Source organism: Nanorana parkeri, unplaced genomic scaffold, assembly GCF_000935625.1.
Source record: "Nanorana parkeri isolate BGI_ZX_2015 unplaced genomic scaffold, ASM93562v1 scaffold804, whole genome shotgun sequence".
In the NCBI taxonomy this organism is placed as follows: domain Eukaryota; kingdom Metazoa; phylum Chordata; class Amphibia; order Anura; family Dicroglossidae; genus Nanorana; species Nanorana parkeri.
The window spans coordinates 21011-48855 of record NW_017307072.1 but is presented as its reverse complement, the minus strand read 5'-3'; the positions used below and the strand labels follow the sequence as shown (position 1 = coordinate 48855).

The 27845-nt window shown below is 40.1% G+C and overlaps 1 protein-coding gene across 1 annotated transcript in view; it reads left to right on the top strand.

The window, feature by feature from the left end:
* The first annotated feature begins 17938 nt into the window (after positions 1 to 17938).
* LOC108794024 (neutral ceramidase-like) overlaps positions 17939 to 27845 on the top strand; it is a 30858-nt gene continuing 20951 nt past the window's right edge. The window contains exons 1-3 of the mRNA XM_018564989.1: positions 17939 to 18068; positions 20204 to 20251; positions 26019 to 26164. Coding sequence (XP_018420491.1) covers positions 17939 to 18068; positions 20204 to 20251; positions 26019 to 26164 — 324 coding nt within the window. The remainder of the gene's footprint in view (positions 18069 to 20203; positions 20252 to 26018; positions 26165 to 27845) is intronic.

Sequence of the window (27845 nt, the reverse complement as noted above, 5' to 3'; positions counted from 1 at the left end):
CTGTTCTGTATAGCAGATTTTCTTTTGTGTTCCCCCCCCCCGCCCCTTTTGTGTATTCACAAGGTGATGTTTGTACTGTAAAGAGAACTCTTGGTGATTTGAAAATAAAATGGTTACAAAAACTTAAAAGCAAATAGAATACACTTGAATTGTGTTTGTGCTTGTATTCATAGCCTTACCATTAATGCTGGGCGGTATGGATCCGAAATGTCTTTGTCTGTTTATGGTGTCTTCTATTATTGACTTAATATAAAAGAAAAATGTCATGTTGTTAAAATGGTTTGCTCCCGTTTTCTTTTTCACCCTACCATGCTTACCTTTTTAGATTTCACAGTTTTCCCCCTTGTTTCCAGAACTGTTAATTAAAATATATTTATTTATATCATGGTTGTGTTGTATTCATTGTCCTTGCTCTATTTATAGACGACAAATATAATGCTGTATAACAAACCTGCATGGGAACCATCCTGTGTGCCGGACAATCTACAGGGAAGTGCAGTGTTAGGTTTAACAGTTCAATGATAGGTTTAGGCACCACTTAACCCCACCCCCCACTTAGACCCCATTCACACGTAGTATAGATAATGAATAGCATTGGCCGGCGACTTCTCGCGATATCGCGCGGCAAAAATGCGCGATATCGCGGCGGAAATCGCGCGATAATTCGCTACATGTGAACGGGGGCCTTAATCTAAACCCTAAAGAAAGCCCTCATTTTTTAAACTCCAAAACCTAAGCCACTAACCTCTTTTTACCCTTAAAAGCTAACCTAGTGCCCATTATTCCTGACCCTAGCACCAACCTTAAGAACCCCTAAACTAATCCCTGGCACTTAATAACTCTCTTTCTTACATACTCACCTCTTCCTGTACCAGGAGCCTCTGCACTGAATCCTCCGCGGAACTACTAACTTTCTTTAAACAACTGAAACTGTCGTTGATCATCACAGTTGTGAAAACAGCCTATGATCCTGGTACCGTGAACGTATGACCTGTAAAGACGGTTACTGATCACGTCCTTGAAGCCCAACCTCCCTACGCCCCTAACTGAAAAGCTTTGGAAATCTGCCATGACATGATCACTGTGGTGCCTCTTCTGCTTGTGGCAACCAGTGGTTGAAACTTCTGTTGGTTCTCTTCATTGGTCTAGCTATCCAGTCTTGTGTCTGTCCCATGCGTCATGCCAGAAATGCAACATGCAAAAGGTAAATGTGGTGCACTACAAACGGTATTGGTGCAAGTCAGGTGGCACCGCTATCTGGTATATTGAATGCTCAGGACAGAGCCATTTGTGAATCACATGACTAATAAATGGCTCTGTCTTGAGATAACAATGTGCTGATGATGGTCTACAATAGAAGATGAAGCAGCTGCCAGCTTGAGGACCCTTCCAACAGTCAGTGGCCAAGGAGTATAGAAAAGTGCTGTGGGCATTAGGAGACCAGACCTTATCGCACTTCAGAACAGAAGGAATAAACCCTAGGACCATGCACGTGACTAAAGTTTTAAGGTAATTAGGGCTTTTAGACTTTTTTCACTAGTCGCCTGGAAGTGCTTGTTAAATGAAGAATGGGCCATGCTCTCCTTGGCATGGCTGGGATTGGGATTTGAGCTCTATGGGTATGTCTTGACAAAAGATATCTCACAGCCTCTCTGCTCACATATTGTATGACTGTCTAAGAAACACATGTATGCATAAAAATGTGCCCCAAAAAGCTTTTTTGTCGGTGCCATTATTATTATTGTACCACGGGAACTGGCAGCATTCATGACAATGCAGTGGTAAGTAAATGCTTGCTGACTCTGTAAAGATTTCAATTACAAAAATCCTATATAGGGACACAAAAATGTGTACTGTAGCTGTAAAAAAAGTTCTTTATACAACGACATGCTTCGTGTGCAGCCACATTTTTTCATGGTTATCTTATGTTGTATAGTTTATTCATTCAGTTTGAACTACAGTTCACCGTACATGCTAAGACTTTCATCAGCTACTTTTTAGACCAACCATTAAATGGGGACAATCCTATTGTATTTGCCTAGGACTATTATTTGGGATGGAACCATCTATAATACATTTGTTAGTGATTTTTGTAGAATTAACCAAATTTATCAAATTCTAACCTGGTGCAACCAGTGCAGAAAATATTCTGCTTAAAGGGCCTTTTCGCATATTTGTGGGTGCGTTGTACTGTGTAATGTCTTGTGTTTTTAAGTTGTGATACAACAACTCGCTGTGTATGCTCATTGCCATTGATTTTCCATAGCACCTTAAGAACACATGCATTGTCTTACAGTGTGCCGGTCAATAAGCAGCAGACGGACTTGGATGCACTTAAGCATTATTCACTTGTGATGACTGCTGAATTTGATTATTTTAGTCTTGCATAGAGTGGAGATGAGTTAAACTCTCTGTCATGTTTTTATTGCCTTATCCCTCTTTGTCCTGGTGATCATTGTCGTAAGGGGAAAACTACAATGTTCTGGTGAATAGGTCCCCTCATTTTGGGTTGATTTTGTTTTAATTTCCTGTGGCATGTTCAGGACACAAAGTAAAAAAGAAAATCTCCCAAATGGGACACAGACAGCAACTTAACCCTTTCATACTCTATCCAAAATGAAAAAAGAGTTTTGCCTTTACATACATTTTAAAGTAAATGCAGATACTTTCCAGCAGATAAAGCAGCCTGTCACGCCTACTGTAGGTGTTCGGAGTGGAGCGCAACTGCGGAGGGGATTTACAGGAGGTGTGGATAATCGGCTTCTCAGGCGTGAGTTTCAGGCGTCACTCCCAGTCTTAAAGGGGAGTTTGAGACTCTTGCATCACAGCCAGTATAAACGGAAATATAAGTAGGGCTATTAACTCATAGCATCCCATTAGTAGTATTAGAAAAGTCAAAGGTGAATTAGCATAGACTTGATGTAGCGAGGTACAGTTGTATTGTTGAGCAAGCAGGTATTCCCAATATCATGCAACAATTGTATAGGCCAGCAGGGGAGCAGGCATATAGGAGAACTGACAGTCTGTATTTGGGCTCCAACTGGAGCGATACTTGCGGTTTGGAGCCGTTGCAGAGCAGCGTTGCTACAGGGTGTGGGTCCAGGTGAATGGTGGTCCGGCACGTGGAGTAAGGGGTCCAGATAGACTTGGTGCAGGAGGCAGCAGGCGTTCTGACTCCAATTGTAGAACGTCATGCTGCCTCAGCTGGGGCTTTAAATAGCCCAAGGATGTGGGAGGAACCGCCGGCCGCAACAAGCGATTTCCGCGTTCCAGCGTGGAACGCAAGCCGCTCGCCTCACAATCAGGAAGTCGAGCGGCTTCCGCGTTCCACAGTGGAACGCAGAGCGGCCGTCATAGAAGCAGGCATGACCGAGGCGGCCTGGCCCCGAGGGGAATCGTCACACAGCCCTACTCCAGAATGAACTAGATATAAAATAAAGTACTAATTGGGCCGTGCTGACGAAGTCGTGTACAGACTCAACGTGCGTAGCGTGGAGCTAGGATTGTCATGAACGAGCGCGGCTGCAGAATTTGTTTGAATGTTATTGTTTTGTGTATTTTATGTGAGTACTTCTTTTAATAAAGCGTTTTTAGAAAAGAGACGGTCTGCACTATACACTCACTGGCCACTTTATTAGGTACACCTTACTAGTACCGGGTTGGGCCCCCTTTTGCCTTCAGAACTGCCTTAATTCTTCATGGCATTGATTCAACAAGGTGTTGGAAACCTTGCTCAGAGAGTTTGGTCCCTATTGACATGATAGCATAACGGGCCCAAAGTATGCCAAGAAAATATCCCCCCACCATTACACCACCACCACCCTGAACCGTTGATGCAAGGCAGGATGGATACATGCTTCCATGTTGTTTACTCCAAATTCTGACCCTACCATCTGAATGTTTCTGATTTTTTTTTTTTTTTTATTCAGGCAAGTTGATGCTGCCTTAAACTTTTCAGAAGAGGGCATGCAGAAAAGTAGAGGGTTGGTGTCTCAACATCTGCAGCTGATATCATGACTAAACAACACAAAGGGCAAGTTGTGAGAGCTTCTATAGTCTCAGATTTCCTGGCTTCACATGGACTTTCAAAAACTTTACAGTGTTTAACCAGGTGACTATCAGTGACATGCGGTATCTCTTGCTCCGGGTAAAGCATTCCCCAGCCTCGCCCCCAGCACCTCCCACCCAGGGCCGGTGCTAGGATCCTTGCCTTCGCTCTCCCGACCGAAGGTAAGTGACAAGTACTTGTCAAAATGCCCTGTTTTTTCCGCCCTCACCCTGCAGCGCCGTAAGGTGGCCGCCTGACTTGCCTTGCGGTAGCGCCGGGCCTGCTCCCACCCCGCCCCCTGCCGGCCGAAGCCCCACCCCCCACCCATCCCCAAGCTAGTGTAAAGGAGGAGACGGAGGAGCCTCCCTGTCCCTTACTTGCTCCTCACTGCTGAGGCGCTTCGTCCTTGACAGGTTGCACAGCAGGTGTAACGTGTTAGATGCCGATCTGAATGAAGAAAAAGCTGTCAGATTCAGACATGAATCTGGCCCTGCCTCCCCTAACTGCATGTCCCTGGTGACTATAGGTGCCCCTTAATGTGTGCTGAATGGTGTTTTCAATTCTATCGCTTTTTGTTTTTTTTAGTTACACCGACATGGCTTCTTGCTAGGGGTACACCGATACTAGTATCGGTGCCAATACCGATATTTGGGCGAGCACTCGTACTTTACAAATGCTTTAATACCTTCCCCAATACCTAAACTTCTGGTCAGAAGGAGATTTTCTCTGCCCGGCATTACAGTGAGGGAACTTGGAGCCAGCTTCCCAGCCAATCAGGAAGCCGGGCAGCGGGTAATGACTCGCCACACGGCTTCCTGATTGACCAGGAAGCTGGCTCCATGCTGATTGGCTGGGAAGCCAGCTTCCCAGCCAATCAATATGGAGCCAGCTTCCCGGGCAATGAAGGCGAGTAATGACACGATGCCCGGCTTCCTGATTGCCTGGGAAGCCGACTCCATGCTAGCGAAAGTATCGGTATTGGTACTCTGTATCGGCGGGTACCGAAATATAAATATTGGTACTCGTAATCGATACTGAAAAAACGGTATTGGTGCATCCCTACTTATTGCTGTGAAGTAACTAATATATATCCTAGTCTTTAATGTTATTATTTAAAGTGACATTTCCTCTAGTAAATAACATCATTAATACAAATTCAGAGGGGTTTTTTTGTAATAAGTACATACCAGTTGTACAAAAACATACAGTATACAGCAATAACAAGATTCAATGGGAGAGAGCCATGAATGTCTCATTCCGTTTGACCCTTCTTCCTTTTTTTTTGTGTTTGAGCCAATGACTGAAACATTGTGTCTTTGTGTCTTGCGTGTGTTAATGAAGAAGTGATGAAACAACTAGTGATAATTGTTCAACACAGAGATTACAGACAAAGCTACATAGGGAGCGTCTGGCTTCAAGTCTCTATCGCCCTCTGCTGTTAAACAAATTAAACTGGTTTATTAAACGTGAGATACATAATCCCAATAGTGGTAGGTTTACTTCAAACGACCTTCTTTTTCTCTGTAGTTGTCTTGCATAACAGACTCCCTCAAAGATGGTATGCTTATCTGTTATGTCAGATTGAAATGGCATCCATATATAAGTAGAATGTGTTTATAGTGCATGAGACTACACCGTACCTTGCACTCATTTTCCCTGCCATCATGTCGCGCTAACCATGTTCCTTACTGTTTGGTATTTAGTAAATGATTGATTTACATAGATTGCTTTATGGTGTTGGGATCTGAGTTGGTTTCAGTACAGTTTTTTTTTCTGTCCAGGAAACACTGCAGGTAGATTTTTAAGTGGTCTACTATTAGTATTATACAGGATGTATATAGCGCCAACAGTTTGCGCACCGCTTTACAATATAGGGAAGACATTACAATCACAATACAAATCAGAAAAAGATGGTAAGGAGGGCCCTGCCCCTGAGGGCTTAATATCTAAAAGCTGTCTACTAGCTGTAAATTATTCACAACACTTTGCTGATATGTGACTTAATTATCTGTATGCTTTTAGTATAATATACTTCTCATGAGTATAAAGGAAAGGAGACATTGCTCAATTTCTATAGTCCTATAACAATTCTTAGCCTGCATTTTATCTAAGTGCTGTACTTTTAAGAACAGAAGAAAAAAATGGAAGCCAACACTATAACTAGAAAACTATTTGTACAATGTCCATATTTGCTGACACATCTGTGAACATACATTTCAAAGGGTAAAGTGCAGAAAAGTAGGTTAAAAAACAACTCGGAATAAAAATGAAAGAACTATGGGATATACCTTAATTTGCATTTCAGTTACCTTATGATACAGGGATGCATTTTGCAATGTATTCCTGTAATCAATAATGCACCTGCACCATAAGCTTACAATTCAGTGTAATATACTGTGGGCAGGGCTAAGCTCTGTGCTGAGAAGTGATCCCCACTGTCTGGATTGTCTGGATACTCCTCTCCCATTGAGTGACAGCAGCTTGTATGAGGAGGAGCTGCTGCATATTCATGAAAACCTGTAGAGTGAGTTCAGGGCACATTCTATCAGAGTTAACACTTGCACATCCATCCTGCAGTTTGTCTTTCTTGTTGCCCCTCCTCTCTCTCCTCCACACTGCTCTCTCCTGACAATACACATGCCACATCAGCACTAAGACCCGTCAGTTCAGCTCTGCCCTCGTGTCTTCGTCCTCCTTCCAACTGCTATCGTTATCTCTTCTCCTCCCTGTGTATATCCCAACACGGTCATAGAGCCGATTTGGTATGTGTGTTGCCAAGAGACAACAGTGAGGAGGGGGAATTAAAAAAAACTGCAGGATGGATGTTCTAGTGTTCATAAACCTGTATAAGCTCTGATAGGATGTGCCCTGAGCATCTGAATAGGTTTTCATGAATGCACAGCAACTCTTACAAGCTTCTGTCACTCAATGGGAGAGGAGGATACATACAGTATAGTCGGGATCACTTCTCAGCACAGAGCTTAGCCCCGCCTACAGTATATTACACTGAATTGTATGCTTATGGTGCATTTTTGATTACAGGAGTACATTGCAAAATGTATTCCTGTATCATTAACTAAAAATGCAAAAAATTGTATACTCCATAGTTCTCCTGTAACCCTTGCAGTGGGGCTACCCCTGAACTGCAAGAGTTAATTGCTCATTTTGGTCTAGGGTCTAAAATAAAAGATATTCTCATCTGATCCAGAGGAAGGCAAAAAAGCCCCTATAATGTCTGTTTCTTTTTATACATACCGTAGCAAACGTATTTACAATTCATTGATATAGCTTAATATCCAGCATCATGGTATATAAGGACATTAAAGGCTATATAAACACAAGATATTTAAAAAATCAATTTATTTCAGCTTATCTTAGTGTACTAAGACGTGATGGATGCATTCGTTTTCATATTTCAGGTTAGGAATATTTTCGGCAAGAAGAGAAAATGCATGTTGATCTTGCTGGAAATGCAGTGTCCTTGTCATTTCTTGGAAGTGGAACTGAAAGAACAATCAATGTTGTCTGTAAACTATTAATCCCCCTTTCCCCATGTAATGAAGTTGAAGGGGGTAAGACATATTTGATGTCCAGTCTATTTGACAACCATGGCTCCCTCCATAACTAGAGTGACATGAGTGACCATAGCCACCCATAGACAGGAGGTGTGTTAATTGCAGAATTACAAGGTAAATATAAAGTAAAAACAGCCTGAAAAAAAAAGAAAATGCAGCCATCACGTCAAAGGATTGATACGTTTAACAATATTAAAATTGTTGTTCTTGGTTTTGGATACACTTTAATTAACAGTAACACACTTTCTGTACTAGTGTGACAACCCTCATTGTACTGTATCTATGAAGGAACAGCATTGTCGACCTAGGCTACAGAAGAACTCCCCCTCCCCTCATATACATATACCCATTAACACCTGGATCTGGGCTATATCATCCTACTCATTGGTTGGCTTTTTAAAAAACCTCCAAAGTGGGATATGTTGTACCTACCGGAAACAGTGATTGCCATCAATGTCATAAAATAGTAGTTCTAAGTCCATAGAGTAATCGCAGTGAATCACCAGCACACACAAGATGCAGTTTCAACTCTTCATTGAGGCATTTATTAAAGAATGTCACATCATGCCATCAGGTGCTAACGTTTTGGGATCATACAGGGACCCTTCATCAGAGCGACATAGTCCATAGAGGGCAACTTGCAGGCTTACAAGGTAAGTTACCTAAACAGGAATTGAATTCTGGAGTCTGAGCCCAAAAAAGGTCTGGCCGGGTACATCTTGGTAGAGGCAGGACTTTGCTTCCTTGCATCAAAGCTTCCAGCAAAGAGAACAGTGAGCAGCACAATTATCACTCCAATTCTAAAGCTGGCCATACACCTTACAATTATCTGCAGATTTTCTATGGTCAGATTGAAAAGGTGCAACAGATCCCTCCATCTACACTTAACTGTGTGGCTGGAGTAATCTCCACCTGGGCCAATCTGTTGCACTTTTTCCATCTGACCACAGAAAATCTGCAGATAATTGTAAGGTGTATGGGCACCTTTAGACTAAGGGGTTCATTTATAAAAGCTCCACCCGGCACACCGCTGGGTGAATGCCATTCACACAGCACTGGCAATTCCTATACTCGTTAGCACCATGTAGGCGGGTGGACCTTTTTAAATAAACCCCTAACCATCAGAGGCAATGGTGCCTCCCATCTCACAGGATTTTTCCGAATGCTGCTTAGGCACAATTACCAATTCTAGATGTTACCTATAACATAGCACATCTTCATCTTTTCAGTTTTCCTTTGATAACATCCAATTTACCAAACTCAATTTGGGACAATATTCTTCATTTGCCATGAAGGTCTATATTTGTCCCAACTTGTAAGTGCGCATGGAACATATAGTGCACTATCAGTGCCAGTTTATATAAATTCACCAACATCTCTTTGTGAAATCGTACTGAATCATTTCTGCACTCTGCCCTGGGGTACATTCCCCAGCCTGTCTGTGACCTCTAATGTTTTAATTTTTTACAACAGCATAAATTCTTATTTATCGTCCCATCTACACAATCTGGACTCTATCGGGTTTCAAGATTTCAGATAATGTGTTTTATAAACCATACATCTTTATAACGATATATTAGGACACTGCCCTTTTTTAAACTAGTAAATGATGGCTTCAAACAAATAGCAAAGAGGATATCTTGTGAACTTTCGTCATAGTTTCAGATTGGTACATTTTATCAAAGGTGTCTATCGTCGCTATCACTCAATCACTGATTAATAGTAATAAAAACTGCTTATGTGACTATCAACCCCTAATGAAAGTCCACTGAGATAAAATGCCGTAAAGTATTTATCACTTAAAGCAAATAAGATAAACTTGGTCATGTTTATTATTATCCCGGTGTGTCTACATCATGTGCATGCATCACAATATACCGTATTTTGCCCTCCATAAGGCGCACCTGACCATAAGACGAAGGGAGGGTAGGGTTCTGTGTAGTTAGTGACAGCTGATTACAGCGCCACGGTCTCAGTTGGACAGGATCGCTGCTGCTCCTTTCATACAAGGGATCTAACCGGATCACTTGTATGAAAACGAGCGGCGGCTCCACACTATACATTTAGCTCTGCTTGTCAGGAGCAGGGCTATATGTACAAAAAAAAACTCGCCCGGAACCCAAAAACTGCATGTCCTGGGCGTCGGGCGATAGGGATTCCCTCAGCTCTCACACATTCGCTCCATAAGACGCACAGACATTTTTGCTTGCCCTTTGGGGGGAAAAAAGTGTGTCTCATGGAGAGAAAAAATACGGTACTTGCCTCCGGGTCTGACATCCGCTCAGATTCTCATCCCATTTATTAGTTTTAACAACATAATGAGTGCATTGTATACATGACAGTGTCATCATTTGCCATAAGGAACACTATTGGCTTATTGATTAGCTTTAAAAGAGTACAACGGTGTTCAGCAAGACCAATCCAATCCAAGCTCAGCTTTCTAAAAATGAGAATGAGCAAAGTAACAAACATTTATATGTGACTAGTACAGGTTAGAACCCACTGATTATCTTTATGATATAATATTAGGTAGGCACACATTGTAGAGAACCCCGGCATCTTTGGGCTTTTTTTATAAGGCTCTGCACAATGCAGTAATCCAGAGGAGCCAATTCATTTTCATCTTTTGATGATCTGACAACAGTAAACAGAGATATTTGTTTTTTGTACAATTGCATGTAGCATGTAGCCATTACTTGTAACACTCTCTTCATTAGGGAGGTCATGAGCACACTTTTGGCAGCCACGTTAGATAAATTACAACTAGGTGACATAAAAACCTCTTGGGGTATGGGCAGTAATGCTGATGGATGTTAATCAATATCCGTTTAGCAGAATTTGGACTCAAAATAAAACAAACAATAACAAATCTATCACAACGCAGTAACAAATCTATCACCACACACACTATCTATGTATTTGTGAACTTTTTGGATGCGTTCATTGTTTTCTAATGTGACTCGTACTGTTATTTGTATTGATTGTAAGTATCCAAAATTACCCTACAGAGGGATAAAAAAGCAACCTTAAAGAAAAACAACAATTTGAATAGCTAAAACTACATGGCCATATATGTAAATGTTTATCATTCATCCTAGCACCCAGTAGTCATATCAATTATACAGACAGCTGCATTTGGTAAACACCTTTATTTCACAGGCATTCACACAAGCATAGTGGTGAGCTAGTGCAACCTTTGGGGCATAACAATTCCATTTTTATGTAATGCGTAAAGCCCAATTGAAGTCACAGAAATAGATATGCAGTCAGATAGACATTAGACTAGAGCATAGAGCATTGAAGGGTAAGGATAAGAAGTACATCTTTAAAAAAAAAAATTAGTTACAAGTTGTAACATGGTGGGTAGGGTCTAACCCTGGGAATAATCCCATTTGACTGCAGCCATCTATCTAAACGCCTAGGTCAGTTGATATAGACTCGCTTCATCTTAGCGATATTAGAGAGGACTAGTCATTATTAGCTTATGCAGTAATTAGAATATTCAGCCTAAAATTACTATAAGTACTGGTTTACTAATGATATAATTATATGACCCTTCCTTTACTTGTGTTAAGTTTGAATCTTCAGCTTGGGAATCAGGGTGGAAAGGTCACTAGGAGTCTGACAGCTACTTACTTGTCAGCTGCCATATTTCAAACGTTGTTTCCCCATTAAGAAGGTTCTGCCATTTTCTGTGCAGTCTCCAGGATAGGAAGGGAGGGGAATCTCTCCAATGGGGACACACAATGCAACAATAAACATACATTTTAACCCTTATCCTTTCTCCTGAAGTAAAATGTTTTTATTACCCTCATTTTCTGTCCAGGTGATCACAAAGAAAGTGGGATCTCTCCATAGACTGTAGTAAACACCAGGGAAATTTTCTAACACTTTCCCACCTCTCTCTCCAAGCCCCAAAAAGTTTATTTTAAATGGGCTTCATGCTTTCGTGCCTTCTGAGTACATTTGAACTTTTAATACATTTTAATATGTTCATGGATATCTTTCCTAGCTAATATTTAACATTCTGTTTGGAGTATTCTCTCTTTCATATTAGGTTGTCTCCTGTGTGTGTGATGTTCTATATTAACCATGTATATCCACTTTGCATTTAATGTATTGCATAGCATATGCATTAGGATGGCATTATATAGTAGAGATAACAGACAATTTACAATTAAGAGATTTTAACATCATCCTTATTTCAGTCTTTGTACACATTATAATGCAGAACAGAGTTCTTCTGTAAGATCTCGTAGAATGCAGGTGGTGCAGCCCAGAGAATACTGTTGTAATTGTGTAGGTCATGAATATTTCTGCCTCGCCCCTGGGTTCTGCTGGGTTTTTTCTTCAGCTTTCATTATGTTTGTAGCCATCCTGTTGTGATCTTTATGCTTTGTTCTGGGTGATAGCATTGTCATCGTAAATGTAGAAGGAGCATGTATGAGAAGCCCCATAGAGGGTGAAGTACAATGAGTAGAAGCAAATAAAAAAAATTATCTTGATTGTCTGTGTTGGTGTCATTTCAAGAAGCAGCTGACTTTACTGGAGGACCACATTAACATGCAGCAACAGGGGTTCTTATCAATGAAAAGGGTTAAGAGCATCCTTGAAGTAATAAAGATAAGCCTGGAATAGCAGTGAGCTATGATTCAGATTAAGTTCAGTGGAAGCTCATAACAGGAGATCTTAATGGAGTGAGACTCGGGAGCATTCTCCTCTTGGTAGGAAACATCTGTACTTTTGTATTCCACAGTCAGTGGGAATTGCGCTCTGAGGTAAGACATTCAGCCCTAAAGGCATTTCATTTAGACTGAGCTCTTAACATTTCACTTCTTTTCAGAGCCAGTAATATTTCCACTGCCAGTTTTTGCAATTTTAAGTCACCAATTGAGTGGTTTGTGTAAGCTTGCTATGTGTATATGTCTGAGGGGCTTATTAAGAAGGAAGCAACAATATTATACAAAATGCTGTCCCCCATACCAACAAACCATTGTTCATAAATTACCTACAGTAACCTAACAATTGATTGGTTGCTATTAGATACAGCACCTTGCATATCTCTGCTGCATTTTGTAATGTCTTGTTGGTATGTTGTGGCTTTTGTATAGCTCTTTAGACAAATACTTACACATATCAGGTCAGATCCGTGTACTTGGTATAGGCCTTTATTGGAAACAGGGGGTCTGTCATGTTGTTTTGCAAGTGGACAACATTGCTGGGCACCCTGTGGTAGGCATTTTGGTAGTTCAGCAATAGATAGTTTACCGGTGTAGTAATATATCCAGCTTACAACTCTGCACACTGTGTCACTATGGAAGAGGGGGGGGGGGGGGGGGGGCTGACACTTTTTTTATTGTTATTAAGTATGTAATGTGCTTGTGCTTACCAAGTTAGGTGCCTCTGTATTTTCTAAAGGGCATCAAGCTGTTAAGGAAAACCAAGATTAATTTGAGGGTGCAGAGGCCATTTAAGTGAAGACTCCAATCTGAGAGTGAGATTATGGGTTAAATTAGTGATATACTGTGAGAAACCCTTAGCAATGGATTCCAAAGCAAGGCATTCTTGGTAGACACGTGAGGACACCCATAAAATGATTAAGCACAAAGTATCCCATGAGGTTGTCCCCAGTACTTCTAAACACGTATGTACCACTTTTTTGTGTACATTTCATGTTCAAACCTTTTTTTAAGGCTCCATTTACATTTGTGCGGTGCCTTAATGCATGTGCATTAACAAACGTTATGTCACACCTTAACATGCATTGCGTTAAGGCAGTCCATTAAATGAATGGCCTTCTGATTCACCTAAATGTTCCAAAATGATGCACTACGATGTTGCTATGTGTTGAAGTACGTTGCAAGGCATGTGGGATGCCTAAGTGCATTGGGGTGTTATTCAAAATGAGTCGCAACACATCAACACATGTAACATGAGCTGTTGCGTGTTAATGCATGCATTCCCACAACACAAAGATGTTAATTGGCCCCAAATTGAGGGTTCTGCTACTTAAAACATTCTTGTAATTTCTTGTTCAAATGGATGGCATAACTCCAGTGGACAGAAACCTCCACAAAACAGTTCTAATATACTGTGGTGACAACTGTTGTTACTTTGTTATTACTGGTATTATGCATATCTCAGTCTCTAAACCCTTGCATCATACTAGTCACTAACATCTGATTGCATGAAGCTTGGAGGATTCCTTCAGTAAAATCAATAGAAAATAGAGGAACATTTGTTCCAATTGATCTGTTTGTGCTGTTACAGAAGCACTTACAGGAAAATATCATAACTCTATATACTTACACAATCATGTTCAATAAAAAGAACTTGAGAACCCTATTATCTGCGTATGTGGCCAGGTAATACAAGGTTCAACTTTATTTAACATTGTTGGAAGCAGGCAATCTTAACTACGATTCTTTTAAACCCTAGGGTTGCTCCAGAGGTTACTAGGGGCTCTTTGAGCATTGAGCAGTAATTGATCCCCTTCCCAATAGGGGATCATTTTCCAATTAAATGTATTGTACAGCATTAAAAATGACAACCAGCGTAGGGTTTTCCCCCCCCACAGAATAACAATATAATGGGGCTATTTACTGAACACCAATGTAAAGGGGCACTTATTAACTGACACCTGATGTAAGACTGCATTTCTTCACTCACCACTAATATAAGTGGGGACTTCTCCACTGTCAACAATGTACCAAACACTTCTCCAATGACCACTATTGTAAGGAGAGCACTTCTCCCTTTAATATCAATGTAAGGGGGCACTTTCTATTAACTACCAGTGTAAGGACGGCCTTCTCCTCTGTCAACCATTATAAGGGATGTTTGTAATGTATACACAAGAGGCACTAACTAAGATCTCCTAAAGTCTAGTATTATGAATGACTGTCTCATTAATGAAACTGAACCGTTTAAAGCGCTGTTCTAGGTGTGCAATCCCAATAATACTACTCTATTAATAAAGTGCTAATGTGCTTTTTCAAACAATATATGTATTCATACATACAACCAATCAATAAATAAATACAATAGTGGTCAATCAAATTCCTGTCTGTCCTCTGCTGTTATAACAACATAAATATGTATAAAAAAACACTAATCCAAATAGTCTCCTCTGTGTATTGATGTTAAATCCCCCAATTCTGTCTCAGAGACTAATAGAATTATAGTTCATATGCAAACACAAACCATTTAACTCCTTGATAGCAGACTAATAACTATATATATCTATATAGATCTATATAGATCTATTAAAAAAACCAAACAGTTTGGCTATAATTCTCTTTCCATAGTCTTCTGATGTCATATTGCCCTGCACAGATTTAAGGAACCTGGTTCAAGAGGCAGTAAAGTAACCCCATATTGTTTTGGAGCCGCCCCATGTTTTCCAGTAGGAACGGTGTCAGCATTTGTTTTTTTCTTCTGTGAACAAAACTGATGTGATTTAGACATCAACAGGTATTACCACATAATATTGCTGTACTTTTAATCTTGGAGGTTAGCCAGGATCTTTTCTGAGGTTTTTCTTGATTATTTTTCTACCATTTGGATGATCTTTCTATTCAATCTGGAGTTCTGTTTGGTAATGCAGCCGTATCCATGGAGGTTGGCTAACTTTCAAAAAGATCTCTTAGAACTGTTGGATATAACAAAATAATATCCATTGAGCTTTCTCCTATTAAGTAGTTAGTACAGTGCAAACTGTGTTCTCTTTCAAAGTGAAGATTCCCACGGATCAAGTTGTTACATTCCACAATGTGATACATTTGGAAGATATTCATGAGAAGGTTCGACCATTTCCCATACTTGGCTAGAAAATGTAATTATTCCAGACAAATACTCAAGTCACTTAAAATGGAAAATATTTTGTCATTAGCTTTGTGTCCAATAAAGCTAATGAACACAATGTTTTGATAACACAAATAAAAACAACTATTTCTTTTAATGTGTTCTGTGATTGCAGTCAAACCATTTGTGTTCTGTGCCATTTTAACAAAAGCAATTATATCGCCGAAAGCGCCTGCCATCAGCTTTATAGCTTCTGCTTCAGTTGTGGCTGCTTATTTCAAAGCATTACTTCTTAAATATATACACATATTTTATTTCCCCCACTGGAGTCTATTAAGAAACATTTGCAGATGTGGAATACAATGTTTTTTCATTATATCTCAGCAACTGTGGCATAAAATGACCCAACTATTTGTATATATATGTGTAAAAAAACAAGAACGGTGTATTGCAGTATGCATTGATACCTTTGTTATTGGACTAACATACAGTATTATTTAAAAGACAAGCTTTTGAGAGTTAACCTCTCTTCTTCTGGTCTGAAGCAATACTAATCAACATGACTTATTGGTAAGTAAACTTTGTCATGTTGATTAGTATTGCTTCTGACCTGAAGAAGAGAGGTTAACTCTCGAAAGCTTGTCTTTTAAATAATATGTTAGTCCAATAAGAAAGGTATCATTGCATACTGCAATACTCCGTTTTTTGGTTGTTTTTTTTTTAACATCTTTTCTACTGGACTAATATGGCTTACCCATTTACATTAAACTAAATATATATATGTAGTATGTGTGTGTGTGTGTGCTTGTGTGTGTATGTGTGATAATATATGATAATAAATATATATTTGATTCCCTCATGCTTTTCCAAACTCTCAAAGGATGAATGATAATCATTTAAATATATGGTCATGTAGTTTTAGCTATTCAAATTGTTTATTTTTTTTAAGGTTGCTTTTTTATCCCTCTGTAAGGTAATTTTGGATACTTACAATCAATACAATTAACAGTACGAGTCACATTAGAAAACAATGAACGCATCCAAAAAGTTCACAAATACATAGATAGTGTGTGTGGTGATAGATTTGTTACTGCGTTGTGATAGATTTGTTATTGTTTGTTTTATATTTAGTCCAAATTCTACTAAACGTATATTGATTGACATCCATCCGCATTGCTGCCCATACCCCATGAGGCTTTTTTGTCACTTAGTTGTAATTTATCTAACGGGGCTGCCAAAAGTGTGCTTATGACCTCCATAATGAAGAGAGTGTTTTCAGCATAACTTATCATAAAGATTTAGTGCCCAAAAACTGATTTATTTATATGCTTTGGTTGGATTGCGACTAAATCCTGCACGTTGTTTATTTTGGAGACTATAGCATGAAGCTCTAGTTACAGCTATGTGCACCGTTGCAAGACTAAATGCATGAAGACAATGGAGTTGATTTACTAACCTTATAAACACACCACGAACATGTATACACCTCTGTAGTGTGTTCCCTCCCAGCATGATCTATGGGTGGAATCTAAACACCTTTGTAGTGTGTACACACCTAGCAGGTGTGTTGTGCAAAGCCTTGCATGAATTGCAAGGTGATGTTGTGTAAATTAGCTCTATGTTGTGTTGCTTGCGTTGTGAAGCTAACCATTTTTGTCTAAACTGTGAAGCAGCATTATATATGCATCATATGTGCATGATTTTTCCATATATGACATTAGTGGAAATATGCTTTTAGAGACTTTTTGGTTGATAAATACGTTTTGCTGTGTGAAAATCACACGCACCTGGTGCGTGCGTGTGTTTAGGTTAGTAAATCACCCCCAATGTGTCTGTATTATTTGTGTCTAACACAGCTCACTCACATCTGTGCATAATGGTGTACTAAATAACTGGTACATTTCTTTATAACTATACAGTTTTATGTCCATTAGAGTGCCATTCAGTTACATAACTGTGAATCTAACTGTGAATTGAGATCCTAATAGGTTGGACTTGATGGACTAATGTCTTTATTCAACCTCAAATACTATGTAAGACTATGTAAGTAGAACTGAAAGTTTTTTCATTTTGGATAGAGCAAAGGAGGGTTAGAACCCTGCCAGCTTTTTTTTTGCCATCAGTGTCCCATTGGGGAGATTACCTTTTACTTCCTGCCTGATAGTTAAAAGAGAAAGTATGAGGAAATCCCTACAAGAGGGAAATCCCTGGAGGTCACCAGGGTCACCAGAACAGTGTCCCCATTGGAAGATTTCCCATCTATTCCAGTTCTAATGAGAACCCAAAATGTGGGATTTTTTTTTCACCTTCAGTGATAACCGTCACAAGGACCAATAGAGAGGGTGAATCTCCATAACGGGGACAGAGAGCCATAAAAATCTTAGAGGGAGTGGAGAGGTCTTAAAAATAGTATTAAAGGATTTTTTCAGAATTTTAAAACTTTTATTTGTTCAATTTGGATAACATATTTTTTTTCCTCTCGCCTTGTAGATTGTGACCCTAAAGAAGAAAAATGGGAAAAAAGAAAAAAATTTTCAGCAATTTGGAAGTAATCTTGATTACACTTGTTGTGTTGCTTTGTGCCGTTTCAGCTGGCTTTATAACGATAATATTTGTCCTGGAAAACATGCCGAGGGATCCCAGTAAGTTATTTCAATTTGCTGCTTTCATGTGATGCTTTCAAAGAGGCGCAGTTGAACATGTTTTACACTGTCATTTGCTGTAACACTGAACCATACCTCAGCCTTGTTTCTAGTAGTGATCATTTTACAAAGCAAGAAGTGTATCTTATGTCAGCAGAGCTGCCACAATACTTTTACTGATACAAAGTCCTTTGCTCTGCTTTACCCTGCACTTTCTCTTTACTGAGTCTTGAGACGAACACCATCACAACATTTTGGTAGTCATTAGCAATCTACTAGAACTCTAGGTTCATGGACCTTAACAAATTGGCAAACTGAGCTAACTTTTAGAAGAACAAAGTCCTTAGATTTTAAGTAGGGTTGGGTTGTCCAGGAACATTTTAGTAATACTCAGGGGTACGTTATAAGGCAGTGAATGTGATATTCAACATACTTTCACTACAGGTGAATCCTTTACTGTAATTTGAAACACATACACCTAGGAAGATAAACCGAATGTTTGGTGAATTTTATATTTCCTGTTTTATAAATATACCCCCATTTTATATTTAAGGGCATTTAAAAGAAGATGAATAACATTTTGTTAAAACAATAAAGGTTACACTTTATGTGATAATAGAGTTACCAGAGAGCTATGGCCCAATCTTTTTTTTTCCAAAGTTCTCCTTAGGGTCACAGGAGGACATACACTAATGTCCTCCTGTGACCCAAAACTGAGCATATAACAGACTATTGCCTGCTATATGCTGACAGCACACAGCGCCACTGCAGCGGGGACAGATCCCAACAATATTGTTGGGATCCACCCCGCTGCCTGATTCACAGCTGGCTCTGTCTCTCTAGGGGCTGTACCCGCTCCCTCCCCCTTCCATCCCTCCAGTAAGTGCTGGAGGAATAGTGAGAGGGAGGGAGGAATCCCTGTGGGTAGAAGATTGTGAACTGAGCGATCAGCGGTATGTGATTGCTGCAGGGTCACTCCTTGGCTCTAATTATGAAGATAAGTGTATTTCACTCTCCCCATAATTCTCTTTTAAGGCTTATCTCTACTTTGTTGCCCTGACACATTCCAGTAATAAAATCTATAGCTCAAGGTTTCTTTGCAATCATGATGAACATGAAGTGTTTACTACCTCACTAATCTTTATACAGTTAATTTTCTAAAGAAGGGTCCTTATGGTAATCATTATTTTAGGATGAAATCCATCATTGTTTTTATGTCATAACAGTAGATGGTACAGTCCATGTGCCTACAAATCTCTAAGATGATGATCTTGAAATATAGCTTCCACAAGTTGTGTCACCTTATGCGTTTATGTCAAATCTTCATAGTGGGAATCAGCAGGAGAAACAGCAGAGTTTTTGGCGGTCATATGACAATGGATGGAGACAGAGAATGTAGTTAGAATCAGAGAAAATGGCTGAAGGTTATAGTGGCTCAAATTTGTTAAATGTGCAAATGTGAAGAAGTCTCATCGATATGTCTCCGTATATCTTTATTGTTTTCAACAAATGACCTTAATGCTCAGCATCTCAAAATAAAAATTATTTTTAAATTAGTCTGTCCTAAGGTATTATTCTTGAAAGCTTATACTGTATTTGGCATGCTAATAAAGTAGAATTTAAGAATCCAGACAAGCTGAGACCTATACTAAGTCAACGGTACCGAGTTGAAAGCGTCCCTGGAGAAGGTTCAAGAAGCAAGTACAATAGGACCAGATCTACAATATGGACAGTAGTAAAAGATAGTTGTGACTTAGAAGCTTGAGTTTTTTTTATGGCTTTATTGCAGCAAGAATAAGTAATGGACTACTGAGATTCAGGATGATGGACTGTGTAGAAGTAATATGGTTAAGAACAGTTATGTATGACAATAGCAAATGCACCAAGGGTTAATGGGGATTAGACATAAACCATCATCGTTTTGGGTGTTGCCTAGTCTCACTGGCCACAAGGGGGGTACTGTTACCTTATGCGTTGATGTCAAATCTTCATAAGACATATGTATATAGTTTTATTTTTGTAATTAAACATATTCTATGTTGGGTGACTGAATAGAGTAGGGAAATTGTGTTTATACAGTCCAGAGGAATTTTTGAATGTAATTAGGCGTAGCCAGTTAATGGTAAATGGTCAAGACAAGAGACAATGGGATCTTTGGAACACTTCGGAGCCGAGACCCGTGAGTCTCACTGTCTCTGGCCAATATCATCAAAGGTTTCCTTGTCGCTAGTAAAACAACCAGATTGTCCCCCTGGTTTAGATGAAATCATGGCCTGGGGTTAGCCTAAGGACACCTGCCCATCTAGAATTTCCCGCTCATCTTAATAGATTTGCATAGAGGGGGGTTGGAGGTTCTGGCAGGGGGGATTTGGGAACGTCCAATCACAATACAGGAATTTCAATCTGAACAGTTGTCCACAGAAGTATGGCCCAGACAGCAAAATAAGTTTAATGCTATATGACTCAGACTAGACCCTACTTGTAGGATTTGGGGCGGGATTCTGCAACTGTACTGCAATTTTCATAAATCTTGTTGTACTTCTTTACCGTACTGGTAGTCCTCTGTGTGTTTAGTCACCAACATTTCTTAAGTTTGCTTTACATTATGATCTGTAGTCATAAACTCTCAGGTGTCAAATTCTAATAAAAAGAAAACCGGTAGTGTGACAACATGCCTGTAATGCACAGGAGGATGGCAGGAAGAGCAAACCAGTGAATTTACTATATGAGATTAGGTTGGAATCTCTGTTGTTTTTTGTTGATGTCTTTTTCTCCTCAACAGTTCTTAAAGTTCCGGCTTGGAGATTATACTAAAGAGGTGTGGAGGCATCTATTCTTTTCTACTGTACTAAACCTTACTCAAAACCGAGATACACTCCACACACTGCCATTATATCAGGTTTAATTAGATAATTGGTAATTAATCTCTCTGATTGGCTGATGTGACATCCATGTGTGCCCAGAAAAGTCCCCCCTCATCTTTCAGGTGGCAGAGCAGCAGGGCATAAGATAAGGAACCAGAGCAGGTTTGGACGAGGAAAGTCCAGCCTCCGAGTAAATGCTATGGGTAGGGCAATCACATACATTTTTGCTAGGACCTGACAGTATTAGCAACCAACCATGGGGAAAGTGGGGAGGGATTTGCGCCCTGGAATGGGGGAGGGTCTAGAGACTCAATATTAAAAAAATAAATAAAAATTGAGGCTTCCATTGCTAACTTTTGAAACTGCTAGTTGTCTGTCATTGAAGCCAAAGACTGCCAGAAAACTAGCATTTTCAGTAGATTGTGAACAATGGAAGCTTTCATATTTGAATACAGCAAAGTTCCTATTCTTGCAGGTTTGTGCAAGAATAGGAAGTACAAAGTGCAGTTCAGTCTGCAAAGATCTGTTTCTTTCTGAAATAAGCAAACTGTCAATGGTTGTTCTGCTGTGTGGGCATTATTTCAGAGAAGAATATTTAGAATCAACAGAGAGAAAAAAGATGAGTCATGTATTATAAAGGAATTCTAAATGAAGAAGTACTGTAAATATAATACTTTATTAATGTTTCACATTGTTTAAAATTGTTCAACTTAAACATGGTAACATGGCTACAAATTTGCTCTTTGTAAGTACTTCCTGTCTTTAAAGGAGAACTATGAGGTGAGTGCTTTTCACTCACCTCATAGTTCTAGCCAACCTGTGACAATGGGACTGTGGGAGGTGAACGAACACATGCCGGTGTTGGCTCACTTCTCGATCCTGTCACGGCTCTCTGCCGTGACAGGGGAGGGGCTGGATTCCCCCCTCCCCGCTCCGATCCACCAGCGCTGACTGGCGGAACAGACGGGGAGGGGGCGGGTACAGCTGGTTCTGCCTCTAGGTAGGCAGAGCCAGCTGTCACTCACGCAGCTGGGCGGATCTCGACATCGATGTCGGGATCCGCTCCGGCTGCGGCGTCTCAGTATACCGCGAGCTGTAGCTCGTGGTATACTGAGCTTAGGGGGATGGGAGGACGCTAGTTTGTGTCCTCCCGTTACCCTAAGGAGAACTATGGGGAAAAGCCCTGACCCCATAGTTCTCCTTTAAAGAGCATTTTCTGGGGAACAGTGTCCTTCGTGCATATTCTTCTTCGTCTGCAGTCTGGAATCCAGGAAATTATGGTTAATCCCATCAATAATCCATCAAACCACGGTCAAGCTTCTTGGAGTTAGAGCCTTTGTTCCATATTCAAATTTATTTTCAAATGTCTCATAATCTTTAATAGAACTATCTAACTCCATACAAGTCATATTCAGTCATTTGCAAAACGCATGCTAGGTGCAGTGAGTGGCTCCTGAGAGTTATGAACACTCCTTTCAACCACCCTGGACCTATTCATGTGCCAAAAAAAACCTACTCATTCTTCAAACATAAAATAGTTTTTGCCCTAGATCATTTCACCTAAGCAGCTAATCGAAACTGAAAGTTTCCGCTTCGGTAAATCCTTGCAGACAGTGAAAACTGTTTTCTCACAGAAAAAAAACACATTTATTTCTCGTTTATTAAGGGACACAGGATTTAGTTATTTAGAGACAATTGGGTTATGCTACCACCTCAGAAGGATTCGGACACTGATAATACACATTTGTTTAACCCCTCACTCTCCCAGTATGCTTCATCTGATCACAGAACAGTTTTCCACTTTGCAACACCATTTAAATGAGCTTTGGCCCAGAGAAGATGGTGGTGTTTCTGAATCATGTTCAGACATGGCTTCTTCTTTGGATGATAGAGCTTTAACTGGCATTTTTGGATGGGACAGCAAACTTTACAGACAGGGATTTTTGGAAGTATTCCTGAGCCCATGCAATGATGTCCATCATAGAATCATGCCTGTTTTTAATGTAGTGCCGTCTGAAGGCCCGGACAATATTGTGTTTCAGCCTTGTCCATTGTGCACAGAAATTTCTCCAGATTCTCGGAATCTTTGATATTATGTACTGTAGATGATGATATATTTAAAGTGTTTTCAATTTTACATTGAGGAACATTATTCTGAAATTGTTCGACAATTTATGTTCGACAGCTTTTCCTAGACTGACCTCTGCCCATCTTTACTTCTGACTCTCTGAGATGCTCTTTTTATACCCAATGATATTACTGACTTGTTGCCAATTAACTTAATTAGTTGCAAAATGTTCTTCCAGCTCTTCCTTGTTAGTACCACTAACTTTGCCAGCTTTTTGTTGCCCTGTCCCAACCTTTTTGAGACGTGTTGCTGCCATCAATTTCAAAACTACCTTATTGTTTTTCTTAAAATGGTCCATTTTCTCAGTTTAAACATTGGATATGTTTTCTATTTTCTATTGTGAATAAAATATGGGTTTGGGAGATGTGCAAATATCATTGCAATCTGCTTTTAGGCAGATTGTATACAGCGTCTCAAACTTTTTTGGAATTGGGGTTGTATCAGCACCTAGGATAATAGCACTACTTGTGGTGGATCGACAAACATCAGTTCATGCTGTTTCTTCTGAATATGGAACTGATTACTTTGAACTTCCTGGAGATTTTGGGGATCTGCAGATACTATCCCATTTACCCCCTTTGTTAGATTGATTCAAAACTCCATTCCCATACTCTTTTTCATGCTGTCCTTCAGTATTTTCTAGATCTCCTACAAAATCTAAAATTTGGATGATGCATTAAAATGGTCCTTGGTCTTACAAATCCTGGTTACAAGATGCTGGTTTCTGGATAGTGTAGCAATTATTACTTTTCCCTTTCCTTCGTCTTAGAAATATTTTTCTGAGTGTATCTATTTTTCTATTTTTGAGTTCTACAGAACAAACAACTCTCCCGAGTCTAATTCACAGTAATCTCTATGTGGGTTAGACTTGCAGTTCTGATGAGTTCTGATGAGTGTACAATACCCTCATCTCTGGAAGAAATTGAGTACCCCGCCTGTAACTGACTGATGTTTGGCTCCTTATGCTGGAATGCCTTGAAAGTGTCATAGTGTCCACGCTATTTACATTCGGGACTCAAAGTTTTGCTTCCAGATACCTGCATCTGAATTTTCCCACCCTAAACAGAGAGGGTTCCAATCAAGAGTGCAACCTTTTTTTCTAACTTGCAAGGAAATATCCATTTTGATCTGTACTTCCCTGAAAGGTCAGCAGACACATCACTCTGTTACCTAGATACAGAGTTCCCTTAGTTGGGAAACTATAGGTCCAGAGAACCTCATGGCTATTTTATTTATGGGAAGAAAGATCAGCTTCCTTATTTATATCAGAGTGACTGACTTATTAACGTATATAATCAGGCAGACTGTGATGTGGTTATCACACCTTAGAATCATCTATAGGTGTGAGTGGAAGGTCTTCTTCTTATCCTTCTTCTTCCTGTATGTCTACTGCTCTACAATATGTCCTCACCCAGTCTTCCCTTATACAGTATATAGCTGTGTGTATCTCTTCACTAGACATGTAAATTTCCTTTTGTTCGAATGGATATTTGTACGAATTTCATTAAATTTGGACATACAGATGCATCTGAATTCCCGAATTTGAACACGTCCGAATGCGAATGAATCTGAATATCTGTTTAACTAAATTTGGATCCATCCAAATTTCGTTCAAAACTAAACTAAATCGGACTGTTTTCCATCCAATCAGAATTTTTCCAGCTTTTGGGGGTTGCATTACAAGCAAGGTCATGTGACTTTGTTCTGAAATGAAAATTCAGATTGTTCCAAAACGAAACTTCGAATAGGTCCGAAATCCGAGTAACTAAACAAATTGAATTTTGGATTCTAAATCTGAAAAACGGAAGAAATAAAAAACTGAATCGATCCAAAACTAAACAGATTTTTTGCAAGGTCACATGTCTACTCTGCACCCTTCCTTAAAGGGGACTTTGTACTCCCTCCTTTTAAACTCTGCTGAGAGTGCTTTTATATCATAGATTTCCCTTTCCCTGAAGTCTAGGGTTATCAGTGTTCTATTTCAGCCTTTATCTGTTCACTGGTTGGTTTATGGTTGGGGCATACTTTTTTTGTCCAACCAAACATTTTTATTTGTTGGTCACTCTAGCTGTTGGTTCAGATTTTTTCTTCTGTTCAAGTAATTGTTCCATCTGTTTAACTTCATGGTGGATGATTGGTTGTTAAGGGTTCATCATACTTTCAGGTAGCAGTTTCCTCCTAGTGTTGCGATCTGTTCTTGAACACCAAATTGATTCTCAGTGCCTTTCCTTGGTTGGTGCATTTCCATATTTATCTCCCCCATTTTTCATCCAGTCTTGTTAAGGCTTGGTCTCCTTCGGATGCTCTCATAGTAAGATTTCACATACATTGGATCGCATAGTGGCTGTTGTTCACCCCTCAGTTGGACTGCTTTGAACGAACCGCCTATCTCTGAATAACTGAATTTGGTGCCCCTTAATGAACAAGAAAGGAAACAGGATTTTTTTACTTGTTGTAAAATCCATTTCTTAGCCCCCCTATGTGTCTGTGATCTTCTCCTAGTACTGCTTTTCTACCAATCTGATTGTTGAGAGTGGGAAGGGTTATACCTGGCTAGCAGCTTTTTTAGTTTGCCAGTCCACAGATCCTCCTGTAGGTGGAAGTGTAACCCAATTATCTTTGAATAACTGAATCCTGTATCCTTTAATTAACAAAAAAAATGAATTTTATAGTAAGTACACTAATCCTGTTTTTGCCTACTTCAATCTGCTTATCACTAGTGATAACATTGGCTAACAATTGATGATCAATAATTGTTATGGAATGTAGTGCACATATCTCGTGTCCTATTAAACCTACTTACACTGGCTTAATTTGGAAATGCTTATATTGTCAGTTACAACAATTTAAACTACAATGAAGTAAGTTTGGGTCTTTTCTTTATATATAGCTATTCAACCTACTAGGATTTTTAGACTTTAAAAATCTAGTCCATCTTTTTTTTTTCAGGCCCAACAGCGACCACCACCACTGCAACCACTACCACTACTGCAACCACCACTACCACCACCACCACGGCTGCTCAAGGAACAACTGATGGTCAAGCCTTCCTCGTTGGGGCTGGAAGAGCTGACTGCACTGGGTTTCTATCAGATGTTCCTATGGTATGAAATTGTATGCTTATTGCATATGTATAAATAAATCACAATAATAGCCACAACAAATAAATAGTAAGTAACACTGCAATTCACATTTTAAGGATATTGATAAAAATTTGTGTGTATAGGGAACCTAAAATGAGTTACCCAGATATAAATGGGATATACAGTAAATACCACTCACAAACATATTTGGCCTAGTGACTGTACAACTTTTAACATATATTGAACCCAGTATGTGGAACTGATGAAAGATTATTGCTCTACGTTATGAGCTATTCAAGGCTTTAAAAAGCTTAATAGTACACTCTAGATAAGCATGAACATTTAACATTCAATCAGGGCCAGATTAACATAGGGGCGGGTGGAGCTCCAGCTTCAGGCCCAGCCCTGCAAACCCATATCCGCCAGCCTAACCCAAATCGCAGTCTGGCAGGCTGATTAGCGGTCCCCGGCCGTTACCAGGCAGCTGCTGGCCTCTATTGAGGCATATCAGAGGGCCCTGGGAGGCCCCAGCAAGCGGCCCTCTGATATGCCTGAGCAGAGAGCCGCAGCGGCCAGTCTCACTCTCTGACCACCTGGAGCCTGTGTTGATCTGCCAGAAATCCGGAGCGCTGAATCCTTCCTCTTCTGACTGCCTGGAGCCCACACTGACTGCCTGGAGCCCACACTGATGCCCTGGAGCCCATACTGACCACCTTAAGTCCAAACTGACCACCTGGAGCCTATACTGACCACTTAAAGCATGCACTGACCACCTGGAGCCTGCACTGAATACCTGGAGCTTGCACTGACCACCTGGGGCCTGCACTGACCACCTGGGGCCCTCACTGACAGCATGGAGCCTGCACTGGAAAGCACAATGTTTAGAGCGCACTCCTGTAGGTCAGACACAACTCTGGAGATTAACTACTGGTGGTGTGCGAAACTCCTCATAACAGGGGGAGGGACCCTGTGCACCAATAAAAGCTAAATCTTTCAGTGCCCTATTCTCAAGTGGAGAGAGATTATTGTGGTGTTTGGCTTTCTTGCATATCTCCAGGAGGTCCGCGTAGAACACATGGTAAAATGTGTCTACAAACGGGCCCTTGGAGTTTATGGGAAAAAAAGTTGATTTTGGCTTAAAATTGGTGTGTATGATATCAGGATTAAGAAGATGTTCAAAATCCAATTCCAGAAAGGAATTCTGATCTGCTAGATCATAAAGGGTTTGTAACACATCTCCATCTTTGTCTTCAAAGATGTCAGTCACAAACTCTAGTTCCGAGGGAAAATTGGAGGGTGTCTCAGCTAAGGGTGTTTTTGTAGGGATAATAGAATAGTGTCTTCTAAGGGTCAACAACCTGATGAATTTGTTGAGATCCTTGAAGAGAATAAAAGGATCTGGTTTGGCATCAGGGGCAAAATTTAAGCCTTTCTTGAGGAGCGACGTTTCGCTGGGGGTAAGAGTGTGTTTTGACAAGTTGAAGATCTTTATTGTTGTTGTGGGGTTGCCAATATTGGAGTTTCTTTTTTTGGCATTTTTGCTGCCTTTTCCTCCTCGGGTACCTCTCCTCGTTTTTTTTTGTTTTACTTTCGGGGTGTATGGATGGCCTTGTCCTAAAAAAGGAATAGTGGGATCACTAAGAGGCCTCGGTTTCTGACTCTGTGGAACTACTAGGTCCTCTAGGGGAGGTTCCCTTTGTGT